Source organism: Taudactylus pleione, unplaced genomic scaffold, assembly GCF_031769625.1.
Source record: "Taudactylus pleione unplaced genomic scaffold, aTauple2 ptg000290l, whole genome shotgun sequence".
Taxonomy (NCBI): Eukaryota; Metazoa; Chordata; class Amphibia; order Anura; family Myobatrachidae; genus Taudactylus; species Taudactylus pleione.
The window spans coordinates 538030-556015 of record NW_028284692.1 but is presented as its reverse complement, the minus strand read 5'-3'; the positions used below and the strand labels follow the sequence as shown (position 1 = coordinate 556015).

At 45.4% G+C, this 17986-nt stretch overlaps 1 protein-coding gene across 1 annotated transcript in view; it reads right to left on the bottom strand.

The window, feature by feature from the left end:
• Positions 1-17986, bottom strand: part of LOC148511779 (protein-glutamine gamma-glutamyltransferase E-like) — a 53513-nt gene that overhangs the window by 15118 nt on the left and 20409 nt on the right. The window contains exons 5-7 of the mRNA XM_088482678.1: positions 15271-15399; positions 15009-15180; positions 10222-10360 (exon numbers count right to left, since the gene is read on the bottom strand). Coding sequence (XP_088338804.1) covers positions 10222-10360; positions 15009-15180; positions 15271-15399 — 440 coding nt within the window. The remainder of the gene's footprint in view (positions 1-10221; positions 10361-15008; positions 15181-15270; positions 15400-17986) is intronic.

Here is a 17986-nt window from a genome sequence, read left to right as displayed (position 1 = left end):
AGTTAATATTATTTATATGGTAACCAGCTGGTATCACAAAATACAGCATAAAACAGCAAGTATTTTATATATTTATATATATATATATATATATATATATATATATATATATATATATATATTGTGATAGGATCACTGGTAAAGTGGTCTGTGGCAGGTACATTTGTCCCAGATTCCTGTCTTATGTGTTCTAAACCCCCAGGAGAAAGTCTGCAGTGTAGCAGGCTTGAGTCTCGGCTTTTTGAAAAGCCGGTTTGGGACCTGGGGGTTGTGGGTGAGAGGAGAGGGAGAGCTCCACCCACGGCCACTCCAGGTTTTGGTTCTTGCAGCCTGGTAACAGGCTTGTTAGGGTTTCCACCTGAGAGTGACCAATATAAGCCTAGTGTGTTTAGGGCTGAGTGTCTCACCTGGGAGAGCAGACAGGGAGTTTGCTCAGAGACACTTGAAAACCTAACTGTGAGTGTTGTGCTTTGCCTTTGTTGCTGGTGAGGGCATTAGGCCCTGCCAGGTTCTGGTAGTGAGGGAACCACCTGCGAAGTTAGTGCCCTGACAGGGCTAGGATTTATGTTATGTTTTCTTTATGTTATTTCTGACACTGTACAATAAAGACTGGCGCCGACCAGCTTGTACTCGCATCCAGACTGGTGTGCTGCTTCCCTGCTGCTGTGTGTGTGTGTAAGGAAGGAGACCTCTACCCAGGAGAGGGACCCCTAATCTGACTGTGTCACAATATGGTGGAGAATGCGGGCAACCACACACACTGAAGTTGCAGCAAGAGGAAAACGTTCTGTTTAAAAATTAAAGGGACAGACACCCAATTTGTGAGTGTGGAAATAACGCTGTGTCCTTGGAGTCCCATAGAGGAGGCGTCAGCCAATGCTCAGAGAGGCAAGGTTCAGCTTCCAACCTACACCCCAGGACAAAATGGAGGACATTATTAAGGCCTTGCTCCAAGCTACAGCAGCTCAGCAGGAGACTAACAGACTTCAACAGGTCGCCATTGAGGAAACCCGCCAGGCCTTAGCGGAAAACAGCCAGGCCATAAGAGAGGTGGTACAGCACTGGTTGCCCGGCCCAGAGAGGTTACTACTGGTCCTCCCACCCCCACTCACTCCGTACGAGCCAGTCACTTCCTCCAAAAGATGACTTCGGGCGATGATGTGGAGGCCTATCTCACCGCATTTGAAAGAACGGCCGAAAGGGAGAGTTGGCCCAAGGAGCAGTGGGCAAGTCTGGTGGCACCTTTTTTGTCTGGGGAGCCACAAAAGGCCTATTTCGACTTATGCCTGGCTGATGCCAAGGACTATAAAAAACTAAAACAATAGATCCTAACTCGCTTGGGAGTCACCACCTTTGTTCGTGCCCAAAGGGTCCACCGCTGGGAGTTCCATAGGGACAAGCCACCACGTTCACAGAAGCATGACCTCGTCCATCTGTCCTAAAAATGGCTACAGCCCGAGACGCTGATGGGACCACAGATCGTGGAAAGGATCGTGATGGACCGGTACCTGCGATCATTACCTGTGACTCTGCGCAAGTGGGTGAGCCATGCAGACCCTAAGTCCGCGGACCAGTTGGTCGAGCTGGTGGAGAGGTACGTGGCGGCTGAGGAGCTGATGAGTATGCCCCACCGAGCCCCGATGGCGCACCAGCGAACTCCCACAGACACTGGTAAGACTGTTCCAGGGGAGAAGGGTGCTGGGCGGTGGAATGTACCTAAGACTGAGGGTGTAGAACCTGGAGACAGGCCTGCCAGGCCAGGAAGGTTCTTGCCCTGTAAACGACTAGACATTAATATGACTCAGTGTTTCCGATGTGGTGGCTTCGGCCATATTGCCGCTAATTGTTCACTTACAACTGAACCTATGCAATGTGATACTGCTCATGTATACCGCAGGGGGTCTTTCTTTGCACAGACAGCCTGAACGGCTGACCGGCAGGCTGAGACTGATAAGCACATGTGTGTACTCACTGTAGATGGCAACCGAGTAGAGGCACTGTTAGACTCTAGTAGCTTGGTGACACTTATAAAAGCTGAGCTGGTGAACCCCTTGAGGCGTAAGGGGAAAACTGTTGGTGTGACCTGCATACATGGGGATACTCGATATTATGTTACGGCCGAGGTGAACATCGAGACACCATGTGGCTCTGCTATAGTTTCTGTGGGTTTGGTGCATGGTCTGGTGTACGATGCAATATTGGGGAGAGACTTTGCTCACTTCTGGAAGTTGTGGGAAAGCCGTTTTGTTCCAGAGGTGAACAACCCCGATCCATTTGAGAAGGTTGTCGATGTAGTGGAGGAGGGAGTTTCTTCTGAGTCAGAGTTATTCCCTTTTTCTACTATGGTTGGCGAACTAGAGAATGCGGAGCGTGACGGTGGCCCGCCAACTGATGTGCCTCCCATTGAGGTGGGAAGTGTTGTTGGGCCAGGTGATCATCTGCCTGATTTAGAGGTCAGAAGAGAGGTCTTTGCCGTGGAGCAGTTGAATGACCCTACTTTGGTAAAAGCCAGGGAGAATGTAAAAGTAGTTGATGGTAAACCCGTAGACCCTGATAGTCCTTTGTCCTATCCCCACTTGGCAATGTGTCAGGATTTGTTATATCAGGTGACTAAGAAGGGGGAAGACATTGTGGAACAACGAATAGTTCCCAAAGCCTACAGAAGAACAGTGTTGTATCTGGCCCATGGTCATATAACGGCAGGCCATCTAGGGGTAGAGAAAACCACTGAGCGAATAATGCAGAGGTTTTTCTGGCCCGGGCTTCATAAAGAGGTGTCTGACTTTTGCACATCCTGCCCTGAGTGTCAGTATCATGCTCCCAGGCCAAATTTTAAGGGTCCACTAGTTCCATTGCCTATTATAGAGGTGCCGTTTGAAAGAATAGCGATGGATTTGGTTGGACCCTTGATGAAGTCTGCCAGGGGACACCAGTATATTCTGGTCATAATGGATTACGCTATCAGGTACCCGGAAGCGATCCCGTTGCACAATACGTCAACCAAGACCATTGCCAGAGAGCTAGTTCATGTCTTTAGCAGGCTGGGTATACCCAAGGAGATACTAACTAACCAGGGTACACCGTTTATGTCAAAAGTCATGAAAGAGTTATGCCGCCTGTTCAAAATTGAACAGTTAAGAACTTCGGTTTATCACCCCCAAACCGATGGGCTGGTCGAGAGGTTTAACAAGACGTTAAAACACATGCTTAGGAAAGTGGTCGACAAGGATGGTAGGGATTGGGATTACTTATTGCCGTATTTATTGTTGGCCATAAGAGAGGTTCCCCAGTCCTCCACCGGGTTTTCACCCTTCGGCTTGTTGTATGGGAGACACCCAAGGGGGTTACTAGACATTGCCAAAGAGACATGGGAGGGGCAGTCTAGTCCTTACAAAACGGTGATTGAGTATGTTTCTCAAATGCAGGAGAGAATTGCTGCGGTAGTGCCGATAGTGAGAGAGCACCTGGAACAGGCTCAACAGGCACAGCAGAGGGTATACAACCGCAATGCCCGGTTACGCAGCTTTGCTCCTGGGGACAGAGTGTTAGTGTTGGTTCCCACTGTGGAAAATAAACTTTTGGCTAAATGGCAAGGGCCCTTTGAAAACTTAGAAAGAGTGGGACAGGTCAATTACAAAGTTTACCAGCCGGGGAAAAGAAAGCCGGAACAGATATACCATATAAATCTGTTAAAGCCCTGGAAAGATAGAACAGTACTGTCGGCCGTCCGAGCCCCTCCAGTAAATCCAGGGCCCTTAGTCCCCGAAGTGACAGTGGCAAAAACCCTGTCGGCAATTCAACAACAAGAGGTCAAGGAGTTTCTGATCAGAAATAGGGTGCTGTTCTCTGACGTACCTGGGAAAACCTCGGTCATTAAACATGACATAATCACTGACCCAGGGGTTAAAGTTAATCTAAAGCCATGTCTTGATAAAAGTGTTATTACACTGAAACGTTGACCTTCAGCACAGTTGCGTTGTTGTGGATTTGTTGCAGAGTCTCACTGAGTGCCGTCCGGGTTCCATATGAGATATATATATATATATATATATATGTATGTATGTATGTATATGTGTGTGTGTGTAAAATAATCCTACCAACTATTTTAGATCAAATAATTTTATAAAGTTTTTGTTACAAAGTAGAAAAAGGCCAGAGTAAGCCTGGAAATAGTATTTTCATCCAAATGTACACGAAAAAAAATATGTGCTACAAAAATGCTGCTCTTACGTGTTTATTTTAGAGTTGTACTTAAGAGTATTTCAAGGCATGAGCATCTGAATAAACTTAGTGTGTTAAATGCATTCACATAAAAAATGATTGAAACACATCAGACTATAAGTATAGCACGATGCAGCTACACTTTGGAGACACTAGCCATAATCATTGGTTTGATGATAATAACTGACAAATTAATGTACTATTAAAAAATAAAAAAAATAAACTAAGCACCAGTGCTCATAGCGTGGACTGGTTACCATTAATGGGATCCACTGGACAAATCGGCAAGGACAAGGCTATTACTGACTGGGCTGGAAAACAGCGAGGAGGGGCCACTCTGTTATATTGTGAGTGTGACATACAGTAGTCCAAAAATGTATCAATAAAAGTTCACTGAGGCCTAATGTGAGCTCTATATGCAAATAAGATCAAACCAGAACAGTTTTCTCACATTCTAACCAGTCAGACCCCTGGTCTTTCATTTCCACCGTGGCTCTGCAAGTACAAAGTTCTCATATACTGTAATATGCATTTTTTGCTTTGTAATATTTGGATGACCATGGTATTCTATGTATTCTACATGCACCATTTTTGCAGGACGCATTTCATGTGTATACTGTATGTTGGAAGCAATTGCAGACAATTCTTAGATATCCACCTACTTCAAAACTGATGTGGACGATGTTTATTGATCAGCTATACTTTCTCAAACTGACATTTGTTGCTCATGGTGAAGGAATGAAGGATTGTGATGTTTTTTCACAAAATAATGCTGTGTTTAATAAAGTTATATTTCCCTAAGTAAAGTTTGATAGTCAGCCTGTATTTCAAGTTTTAGCAAATCATGTCCTTTAAGGAACACCGATCAACCATAGTAGGATACATTTAAAAACGATGTACTGTAAACCATGGCAATTACTCATATTCCAATGTAAATGCTGGAAAATTAATCATCCTCCTCATCCTGTACAGTATTTGTACTTGCCCTTGACAACCCACAAATTATATGACTTTTACAGGCATATATACTTCTGTGTGCCAGAGTGCATCTGTTCGCCATAGGGTTAATCAGGGCCGGATTAACGGGGGGGGGGGGCACAGGGGCGATCGTCCCTGGGCCCCCACACATTAAGGGCACCCACACCCATTGGGGTTAAAGTGGACCAGAGGAGACGGAACCAGTTCCGCCTCCTCCGGCCAACCTAACCCCGACGCCACAGGGAGACACTATAGGCCAGGCGCCCGCTGAGATTGTAACCAGCGGGAGCCTGGCTCCCTCCCCGCAGCGGCAGCCACCCTCCCCGCAGCGGCAGTCAGAGGCTTGAGCCCACGTGAGCTCCAGCTTCCGGCTCACGCAGTGCACTATCGGAGAGACGTCATGACGTCTCTCCCATGGTGCAGAGGAGCAGCCAAGCAGATTGCTGCGGATGCGGAGCTTAGCTTAAGGGAAGTATGAGGTTAATATTTTTTTTTTGTTAGTGCAAGCGGCTTGCTGGGGGCATTAGTACACGGAGGCATTACTACTGGGGCATTACTCAGGGAGGGGGGAGGCATTACTACTGGGGGTATTACTCCGGTGGAGGCATTATTACTGGGAAGGGGGAGGCATTACTACTGGGGGGCATTAATCAGGGGGCATTACTATTGGGGACTCTACTAGAGAGGGAGCATTAGTATTGGGGGCATTTCTACAGAGGGCTCTACTACAGGGGGCATGACTACTGGGGGCGTTACTATTGGGGGCACAACCACATGGGTATTACTACTGGGGGAATTTATACAGAGGGCATTACTAATGGGGGCACTACTAATGGGAGTATTGCATAGGGGGCACTACTACTTGGTGCACTGCATATGGGGCACTACCACTGTGGGCACCGACACTACTGGGGGCTCTGCATAAGGTCCCCATTGCGCATACCCCCAGTTTGTCACATTTAATAGGGGCCCCCACAGACCTTAATCCGGCCCTGGGGTTAATATGCCCTTACTGTACTTGGCCTATGTTGTCTCTCCAGTCATAAAGATGGTGTAAGTACATCATTTAACCAAATGTACACATGTGGATTGTTTTCTTGTCATGTTGTGCATGGTACACTAAGTGAAAAAACACATTTATGAAAAAGTGACAGGCCCTCCTTGGTGAAAACAGAGAACCCCTGGAAGGCACATAAACCACTTATATGATTTTAATGACAAGCACAACCATGGGGGATACAGTACAAACACAGATGTGACAAAGAGGACACACATAGGGGGCACAGTACATACACAGATATGGGAGGCACAGGAATCGCATATACAGATGTAACAACAAGTACACCCATGGGGGATACAGTACAAACACAGATGTGACAAAGAGGGGATGCGGTCAATATCCCGACCGTGGGATTCTGGCGCTCAGAATGCCGACGCCGGAATCCCGACACTAGTCAGAATACTGGCGCCAGGATCCCATCTGCCGGGATCCCTTAAGTAAGTACTGGGTTACAGAGAGGGTTAGGGGTTAGGGTTAGGAACTAGGGGCAGAATTAGGGTTAAGCACTAAGGGGGACTAAGGGGGACTAAGGGGGACTAAGCACTAAGCACTAATGGCGGACTTGTGAGGTAATAGTTTAAAAACTGTGACTTTCTCAATTACCTGAACCCCTAAAGGCCCTATTCTGGAACAATAGCTACCTAATAAAACAAACCCCAAGTCTAAATTTGCCCCCTACCCTGAGTTATGGTTTCCCAAAAATTCACCATAGAGAACTAGGTTTAGAGTGCGAGGAAAGGAAGGTTAGGTATAGGCACTAGGTGGGGAGGGTTAGGTTCATGCCCCGGGAAGGGAGGGTTAGGATACCTACCAACAGGTGTCGGTATCTTAACCCTGTCGGGATGCCGATGTTGGGATTCTACCACCGGGATCCCAAGTGTGCTGGCATCCTGTACCCATCCTGACACAGTGGGTACAGTACATACAGAGATACAGGAGGCACAGAAACCACTTATACAGATGTAACGACAAGCACACTCAATAGGGCATACAGTATATACACGGATGTGACAAAGAGGACACATATAGGGGGTACAGTACATACGCAGATGTGGAAGGCACAGAAAGCACACATATAGATGTAAAAGACAAGCACACCCATGGGGTATACAGTACATACACTAATGTGACAAAGAGGACACATATAGTGAGTACTGTACATACATACATATGGGAGGTATAGAATGAACATATACAAATGTAAAAGACAAGCACTCCTATGGGGGATACAGTACATACATAGATGTGATGAGGATCTTATATATGGGGGACGTATCAGCTAAAATCTTGCCTAAGGCACCAAATTGGTTGAGCCAGCCCTGTGTATATCAATTCAACACGAGGAAAGGGGACTACGCTGTCTATGTTGAGTGTTACACAATGTATGTTTCTGATTAGCTTTCATTGTGGTTGCATTCAGCAATAAAATTACACATCCACCCTTTTAACATTTGTAAAGTAATAATATACACAAGTTTAGAATATTTTATAAGGATAGAATGTGGCAAGTTTCTGGATGTGCTCTGCTTGGGAGCCAAATGTAGTAAGTTGGTGTATGACGTTTGTTCTGTCATAGTTAGGACTAAATATTCTTATACTATACTGTAGATACTTTTTAAGGCAATCTCCTAATCAACAACTGAACAATGCAGGTTGTGGGCAGAAAAGGTGTGTTATCTTCTGGCTTCCATTATATTTTGACTTAGAGCACCAGGGGTTTGTGCCTATAACCTCATGGGTTTTGAATATGGCCCTGGATTCAATTATTGTTCTTTTTAAAGACAGTTCATACTGATTACTTTTGTCTCTTTTGATAGTTGTGATAGTATTGTTTCTGAACAGAGGAATTAGAGGTGGGAACGTAGCATTGCCAGGATACAAAGGGATAAATCAGTGTTTCCCAAACACACTCCTCAAAGCCATGTAACAGCCAAGGGGCCTATTTACTAAGCCGTGAATGGAGATAAAGTGGATGGAAATAAAGTACCAGCCAACCAGCTCCTAACTGTCATTTTTCATAGCAGTTAGGAGCTGATTGGCTTGTACTTTATCTCCATCCACTTTATCTCCATCCAAGGCTTTGTAAATAGATAGTTTTAAGAATAACCATTCTTGAGGACAGATTGTTCAATGGAAAAGGTAGATGTACTAAATAAGTCACCTGTGCTCAAGAATGGATATCCTTAAATTCTGGTCTATTAGGGGTCTTTGACAGGGCCGTTTCTAGGGGCGGGCGACCCGTGCAATCGCATGGGGCGTGCCGCCTCCGACCCATGCTGTAGAAACAGCATGAGAACTTCCGGTTGCCCGCTAAGATTCAGTTACCAGCGGGCGCCCGGCCCCATCCCCGCAGAGCTGCTGGAGACGGAGGCTGGAGCTCACGCGTGAGCTCCGGCTTTCCGGCTCCCACAGTGTTCACTATGGGAGAGATGTCATGACAAATGTGAGATGGGCTTGTGACAGCTAGGCCACACCCCAGTTTTTGAGCGTCAATCTTTTGTCACAAACGTGGAATTTAGGAGCTGTGTTCCCGGACTGGGCTTTGGATCTGTATTACTTGGCGCAGACGCTCGCTGGAGGAGACTTGGCTTAATGAAGTTTCTCCGCATGAGAGGATGCAGCGAACTGACAGGAGTTTGAGGAATGCGGCAGTAACGTGGTAGCTAGGAAGCTACGTGGAGCGGCTGGATAGCCGTGGGGAGACGTTGGTAGCTGAGTGGCTACGTGGAGCGGCTGGATAGCCGTGGGTAGATGTTGGTAGCTGAGTGGCTACATGGAGCGGCTGGATAGCCGTGGGTAGACGTTGGTAGCTGAGTGGCTACGTGGAGCGGCTGGATAGCCGTGGGTAGACGTTGGTAGCTGAGTGGCTACGTGGAGCGGCTGGATAGCCGTGGGTAGACGTTGGTAGCTGAGTGGCTACGTGGAGCGGCTGGATAGCCGTGGGGAGACGTTGGTAGCTGAGTGGCTACGTGGAGCGGCTGGATAGCCGTGGGTAGACGTTGGTAGCTGAGTGACTACGTGGAGCGGCTGGATAGCCGTGGGTAGACGTTGGTAGCTGAGTGGCTACGTGGAGTGGCTGGATAGCCGTGGGTAGACGTTGGTAGCTGAGTGGGTACGTGGAGCGGCTGGAGCGCAGTGGGAAGGCTTGCTTAGCTAAACTAAGAAACTAGTTGCACTGGCAACTTGTGTGAGCATTGGGGATCCTTTTATAGTGGACACTGGGAGCTGACAGGCTGAGAGAGAAGGAGAAGGCTCCTCATTGGTGGTAGTGGGGTCACATGGGCAATCCAAGATGGCCGCGCCCAAGGACCGGAGGACAGCGCTTCCTGGAGGTAGTCAGCGGGGACCAGCGGTCAGCAGGAGCTGGGGTGGGAGCAGCACAGCAGCGGGACCCTCCAGAGGACAACAGCGGAGACTGCCTTGGGAGAAGAGGAAGGAGCATACAGCGCGGGAGCCGGAAGACAGCGCGGGTCAGCGCCCGCACAGGTAAGCGACGGGGTCTGATTCTGGGGTCTCCAGGCCGGCGTGTGACATCTTTAGTTTAACTACATATATTTTTCAGCGCTTTCCTCTGACAGATTAGGTACCCCTGGGCTCAGCAGTCACAGCGGCTGACATTCTGTGGTCTATCGAGACCACGCTCCCTTACTGTGATACCACACCCCCTCACGATGAGGCCACGCCCACTCTGCAACATTACTGCTTCTTGGGAGGGGGGGGCGCATTTTGACTGCTCGCACTGGGAGCCTCAGACCCTAGAAACTGTCCTGGTCTTTGAACACAGAGTTTGGAAACAATAGAATAGATGAACAATATTCTCTCTGGAATTAACTCTGCTTTATCTGTACATATAAAACTAACAAGTATGCACTTTTTAAAATAGCAATTCTGGAATAATTTCAGCAATTTCTGTGGGTTCATTTCTGTACATTCTACTTAGTGACTGCATCTGGATTACTTACCACACACTATCGTTTGTCATGATGTTGTTCTTACTTCCATCCTCATTGTAAAAATTCTCAACAATCAGATTCTCATCAGTGTCATGAGCCGACTCAAAGTTTATGATCAGACGAGCAGGTATCCCCAGACATCTGAGTACTGGATTATGAGACGATAAATACATTCTTCACATTTATTTTACTCACATATTTATTGTTTTTGTTATGATTTTGCAGAAAGAAAAGTCTGATGACTGTACTATCCTGACCTATCTAGCTACTTTAAAGTAGGGAAAATTAAAGCTATCTGTATTCAAAGCAGATTACTTCTGATGGCAAATGACAGCACATCCTATCTATGAACATCATGTCTAATGGGTGGGGTTTACACAATTGAGTATTCATATTATAATTCTGTATTACAATTCTGTGAAGGATTTCATGGCTAGTCCATTCTTCACCTCTGTGTGTGTATATGTATATATATATATATATATATATATTATATATATATATATAATATATATATATATATATATATATATATATATATATATATTATAAAGGCACAGTCATGCCCTTATATTAGGGATGAACAGAAAAAAACTGAAAAACGGAAATCTCCATAGAGAATTCCGAAAGGGGGGAAGGCAGAGTGTTTGAGAGGATACATCCCAAGAGCTATTGGAGGTACCGGGCTGAAATTTGGCACAGACAGGTAGAACTGTTTCTCGGTACTGCGTGCCAAATTGCAAAAACTAAAAAAATGAGGATTTGGGAGTAATCTAAAGCTCCAAATGTCACTTTTTTCTGACATTCTCAACTTTTCTGCTGTTCTCTATGGTGGATTTTTGGGAAACCATAACTCAGGGTAGGGGGCAAATTTAGACTTTGGGTTTGTTTTATTAGGTAGCTATTGTTCCAGAATAGGGCCTTTAGGGGTTCAGGTAATTGAGAAAGTCACAGTTTTTAAACTATTACCTCACAAGTCCGCCATTATACAGATAAGAAGTTTCAATTCCTTGTACAGCCTCAGTAGAAGCCTTCATTAGGTGTACTCACTGTGGCTTCACTTGGGTGCACCAAGATGGCTGAACTCTGCGGCGGTAGCGGGGGCCGGGATGCGGCCGGGATGCGGGGGAGAAAGGGTAGGGGATAGCGGACGTTAGCTGCGGCCGGAAACCGGGGATGGTAGTGGGCATTATTGGTGGCACTGTGGGTGGTGGTGTAGCAGGCGTTAGGACCCGGGTGAGGTAGCAGCACACAGATGCAGGCTCGGATCTGGAATATCCGTAATACCTGCATCTGTGTTTAAAAAAATGAACACAGAAGCACGGATGGGATTAGTGAGACCAGTCTGTGTTCCTGTGTTTAAAAATAAAACCTGTGTAAAGTAAAAAAATGGCGTGCCCCCCCCCCAAAAAAAACCAGCTCCGGGATTTGGAGCCCCAGTACTGGTTGTGCTAAATACAGGGGACAAACAATGTAAGGGTACCCCCGTATGAAGCACAACCAGCTCCAGGCTTTTCAGAGCCAGTCCTGGTTTCCAAAATATGGGGGAAAAATGATGTAGGGGTCTCCCATATTAAGCGCAACCAGCACTGGGCACTAAGCCGGTCCTGGTTCTGGAAATACAGGGGGAAAAAATGCATTAGGTCCCCCTTTATTTACCAGAACCAGCACCGGACCCTTTCTAGCAGGGTGGTGATGCCACAGCCAGGGGAACCCTTTCACCAGGCCCCCCAGCCAAAGCATCACCCCTGACTGCTAGTCAGCCGAGGCCCAGGGATCCCCGGTCTGGGCTGACTAGCGATCAGGGGTGATGCTTCGGCTGGGGGGCCCGGTGAAAAGGCTCCCCTGGCTGTGGCATCACCCCCCAGCTAGAAAGGGTCCGGTGCTGGTTCTGGCAAATACAAGGGGACCTACACATTTTTCCCCCTGTATTTCCAGGACCGGCTCAGAGCCCAGTGCTGGTTGTGCTTAATATGGGGGACCCCATGTCAGTTGTCCCCCAGATTTTGGCAACCAGGACTGGTTCTGAAAAGCCTGGTGCTGGTTGTGCTTCTCACGAGGGACCCTTACGTTGTTTGTCCCCTGTATTTAGCACAACCAGTACTGGGGCTCAAAAGCCGGAGCTGGTTGGTCTTTGGGGGAGGGGGGGCACGCCATTTTTTTTTACACAGGTTTCATTTTTAAACAGAAGCACAGATGGGTCTCACTGATCCCGTCCATGCTTCTGTGTTTATTTATACACAGAAACAGGTATCACGGATAATTCAGATCCGAGCCTGCATCAGTCTGCTGCTACCTTCCCGGGTCCTGCCGCTTGCACCACCACCGCCGCTAATGCCCATGAGTCCCGGCTGCAGCTAACGCCCACTAGCCCTGGGTTCCAGCCGCAGCTTACAGCTGCTTCCTTCCCCTGAGCCCACCGCCGCTACCGCCCGCACTGACCTGCCATCTTGGTGCACCCAAGTGAAGCCACAGTGAGTACACCTGATGGAGGCTCCTACTGAGGCTGCACAGCAAGTTGAAACTTCGTATCTCTATAATGGTGGATTTGCGAGGTAATAGTTTAAAAACTATAACTTTCTCAATTACCTAAACCCCTAAAGCACCTACCCTGGAACAATAGCTACCTAATAAAACAAACACAAAGTGTAAATTCGCCCCCTACCCTGAGTTATGCCTTCCCAAAAATCCCCCATAGAGAACAGCAAAAAAGTGGTCCTAATTGAGTGTCAGAAAATGCTGACAGTTGGAAATTTTAATTACTCCCAAATTAAAATTTTTAGTTTTTGCTCTGAAATTTTGTATGCAGCACCGAGCGACAGTTCTACCAGCCCATGCCAAATTTCAGCTCTGTACCTCCAATAGCTTTTGAGGTGTAGCCCTTGACACACCATGCCCCATCAGAATTTCTCTATGGGAAAATTAGTTTTTTCCTGAGAGGACCCCTACATCGCTCGTCCCCTGTATTTTGGCAACCAAGACTGTCTCTGACTAGCCTTGTGCTGGTTGTGCTTAATACAGGGAACCTCTGCATCATTTGTCCCCTGTGTTTAGCACATCCAGCACTGGGGCTCCAAAGCTTGACGGTGGTTGTGCTGTAGAAGCACGTCATTTTTTTTAAATATTACACATTAATTTTTTAAAATAATACATGGATGGATCTCACTGGTACGTCCATGCATCTGTTTCTTATTGATTTGATTTTCTCAGGTGCATGCCCAGCACTAGTGAGTCCCTCTGTCGCCCGCTGATGCTTCTGTGCATGCCCATTGCTGCCACTGCTCCACACCCCAACTGCTGCCACTGCCCCACACACCTGCAGCCTGCCCCCGCAGCCATCTCTCCCTCTGCCCCCTTAAAACACCTCCTGTGTGCTGTCTGCTCCTCCACCCGTGTTAGTGTACCTATTTGTTGTCCTTCTGTCCTGCAGGTGGCCCAGTTTGCTCATCAAAACCCTGATACTTAATAAATGATAAAAAAGCAATGAAATTCCATAGACAAAAAACTTTACGGTTTTACATGTCCCATTAAGGCTTCCTAGACATGATCTGAAATTTCACAAAACCTACTGAATTTGTGCCACTCAAACTAAAAAAAGCAATCAAATTACGATAATTAAGGCTGACGCCTTAATGGTCGTGTTCCTTGCGCAATACAAATATGGTATGCCATCACACCCTGTGGTTAACTGCAGATTCAGCACTCTCACAGAATAAGATTGTTGTCACTCACAAAATGGTGGAGCTGAAAATTCACAGAATTGTGTGCTCATTGGAATACACACATGTCTATGGAATATATATATATATATATATATATATATACACAAGGGTGAGTAAAAAGTTATCCGCACTCCAGTTATACTAAGACTTCTGTTGGCCGCACTGTCTTATCAATGCTTTCTGTACTAGGTTGCTGTCACAAAGAAGGGCAGCATGTAGTGAAACGTTTTTTGTGGTCTGAGGGTGTGTCTGGTGCCGATAGTTGTCAAAGACTTTGTTCACCTCGGGTCACGCATGCGCAAAGCCGCCGGGAGGGAGTGAGGAGGCGGGGGAGGGATCTGCTTGGATCCCTCTTCGCATCCTCCGAAACTCCTTACTATAGCAAAGAGCGTGGATCCGAGAACAAGCGTCGTCTGAAGATGGCGCTTGTTCTCGCCAGCACACTCCGAAAACTGTCAGTTTTCAGAGTTTGCTGAATACCGGGGGGGTCCTATCGGACCCTAATAATGAATGGCCCGGTAACTTAAAAATGCAAAAACTAGTGTTTCCGCATAATTACCGGGCCATTTATCGGTTGATGAATAGGCCCCATTATCCACAAAATTGTAGACACAGAGGATATGTACACAATTACACAAATATAGGTGTTAGTCAGTTTATATTTATTATAGGTGTTCACTTTTACTGTGATCATATCTCCTTGTCCATGACTTCCTACGTTATAAAATAAATATATGTACTTTACCTCTACTTTCAAGTGAATACATGTACCTTAACACACCACAATCCAGGGGTACAGGTGCACATAAAAATAAGTACAGGTACATAGCAACATTATATACAGTATATAAAATAAGGATATATATATATATATATATATATATATACACTATTGGCAATAAATAATAAAATAAGAGGCTGCAAATCTGTCACCTCAGGTTCTGGACTGGTCTTTCTGGCCTTTACACATTTCATCTAAAGACCTCTAGTATCTTACCTACAGTACAATGATCAGGCTGCTTTTTATGGGAGAGCTGTATAACTGGAGCAATACAGTGAACTACATTTACAAACCTGTACAAAGTACTCCAGCATAGACCCAGCATTGTCCAAATTTAACTGGTCCACTCTGCTTCCACTGGCGGAGGATTGGGACACTTCCATTCCATCGTGTGGGACTTACTCCCCCTGAGTAGTTTCCACTCCAGTTCCCCACAATGATCCCATTGTCATCATTACTGTTTACCTAAAGAATATTATATTTATTTTTAAAAATGTTTGTTTATAACAATAATTTAATAATTTCACAATTATATAAAACTTCTGCTATCCCCACCATAGCGCTCAGCACTCTCCCCACATAAATGGGATCATTTCTGCGCGACACGTCTGTAACTGGATCCCTCCGGTAATCTAGACTCCTATCCATCATGCTGACAACGATGTCCAATATATCACTTTCAAACTGGGTGATGAAGCAAAGACAGAAAAATGTGAAATGATGAAAGAGCCTATATAATATGCAAAACAATAATAACAATATGTTGTCAAATGTGAAGCAGCAACCAAACATAGATTTTTTTTTTAAAGTAGCGACTTATGTACTTATGAAATACAGTAGTTTGACTGCCACATGGATTTTATAGATTGTAAAGTATTATGCAATTTTTGTTTTTACATTTTCAATATGCTCAAAGCAATATTTCTTAAATTGGAGGATGCCATCCCCATTAGTATATAGGGCAAAAAGAAAGTTATACCTTAATAAACAGGGCCATATATACAGTATGTTGCATGGATCTTCTAGATAATTAAAATAAGTATATTCTTATAGACTATGGGCCTGTTTTACTTCCGATTGCAACTGCGATTACACACGCAATTGGTCGATTGTTGCGTTCTACACATTTGTATGTATCGCAGTGCGCAAAGACTCCACTGCGGATGGGACTGTGATCGAAGTGACTACGCAGTCCCATCGCAGAGTGATTTACAGGAAGTATCGTTTGGGGGCGGTGACGTGAGGGGTGGTCGGCAAATCGCAGGCGTGCAAGTGCGTTTGAACGCCATTACAGGGGCATGCATAAATTAGCCTCACCACCCTTCAGTCTACTCTAAACTGCATGCCTCACTTTCTTCTATCACCACTCCCCTTCTGCTGCCTTCCCTTGCTAATCGCACCCAGTCTCCCTGTCCCACTCATATATATATATATATATATATATATATATATATATTATATATATATATATATATATATATATTATATATATATATACAGTCAGGTCCATAAATATTGGGACATTGACAGAATTTTCATATTTTGGCCTCTATTCACCACCACAATGGCTTTGAAATGAAACAAACAAGATGTGATTTAACTGCAAACTTTCAGATTTAATTTGAGGGTAATTACATCCAAATCAGGTGAACGGTGTAGGAATTACAACGGTTTCTATATGTGCCTCCCACTTTTTAAGGGGCCAAAAGTAATGGGACAAACTAAACAATCCTAAATCTAACATTCACTTTTTATTACTTTGTTGCAAATCCTTTGCAGGCAATTACAGCCTGAAGTCTGGAACGCAGAGACATAACCAGACGCTGGGTTTCATCCCTGGTGATGCTCTGCCAGGCCTCTACTGCAAATGCCTTCAGTTCCTGCTTGTTCTTGGGGCATTTTCCCTTCAGTTTTGTCTTCATCAAGTGAAATGCATGCTCAAACGGATTCAGGTCAGGGGATTGACTTGGTCATTGCATAACATTCCACTTTTTAGCCTTAACAAACTCTTTGGTTGCTTTTGCAGTATGCTTCAGGTCATTGTTCATCTGCACTGTGAAGCGCCGTCCAATGAGTTCTGAAGCATTTGACTGAATATAAGCATATAATATTGCCCGAAACACTTCAGAATTAATTCTGCTGCTTTTGTCAGCAGTCACATCATCAATAAATACAAGGGAACCAGTTCCATTGGCAGCCATACATGCTCACACCATGACACTACCACCACCATGCTTCACTGATGAGGTGGTATGTTTTGGATCATGAGCAGTTCCTTTCCTTCTCCGTACTCTTCTCTTCCCATCACTCTGGTGCAAGTTGATCTTTGCCTCATCTGTCCATAGGATGCTGTTCCAGAACTGTAATGGCTTTTTTAGATATTGTTTGGCAAACTCTAATCTGGTCTTCCTGTTTTTGTGGCTCACCAATGGTTTGCATCTTGTGGTGAACCCTCTATATTCACTCTTGTGAAGTCTTCTCTTGATTGTTGACTTTGACACATATACATCTACCTCCTGGAGAGTGTTCTTGATTTGGCCAACTATTGTGAAGGGGTTTTTCTTCACCAGGGAAATAATTCTTCTGTCATCCACCACAGTTGCTTTCCGTGGTCTTCCGCGTCTTTTGGTGTTGCTGAGCTCTCCGGTGTGTTCTTTCTTTTTAAGAATGTTCCAAACAGTTGATTTGACCACACCTAATGTTTTTGCGATCTCTCTGATGGGTTTGTTTTGATTTTTCAGCCTAATGATGGCTTGCTTCACTGATAGTGACAGCTCTTTGGATCTCATATTGAGAGTCGACATCAACTGATTCCAAATGCAAATGTCACACCTAGAATCAACTCCAGACCTTTTACCTGCTTAATTGATAATGAAATAACGAGGGAATAGCCCACACCTGTCCAAGAAATAGCTTTTGAGTTGATAGTCCCATTACTTTTGGCCCCTTAAAAAGTGGGAGGCACATATTGAAACTGTTGTAATTCCTACACCATTCACCCGATTTGGATGTAATTACCCTCAAATTAAATCTGAAAGTCTGCAGTTAAAGCACATCTTGTTTGATTCATTTCAAAACCATTGTGGTTGTGAATAGAGGCCAAATATTTATGGACCTGACTGTATATATAAACTGTTAACAAATAAACCTCTTCACTAACCTACTAACCCTCCTCTGAATGCTCCAACCTCTGCAATCCGCAGCCGTGCTCCACTGACCCTTTATGTGTTCACCCATAGCCCCTCTGGAATACTGGAATGTAAGCTCTTGT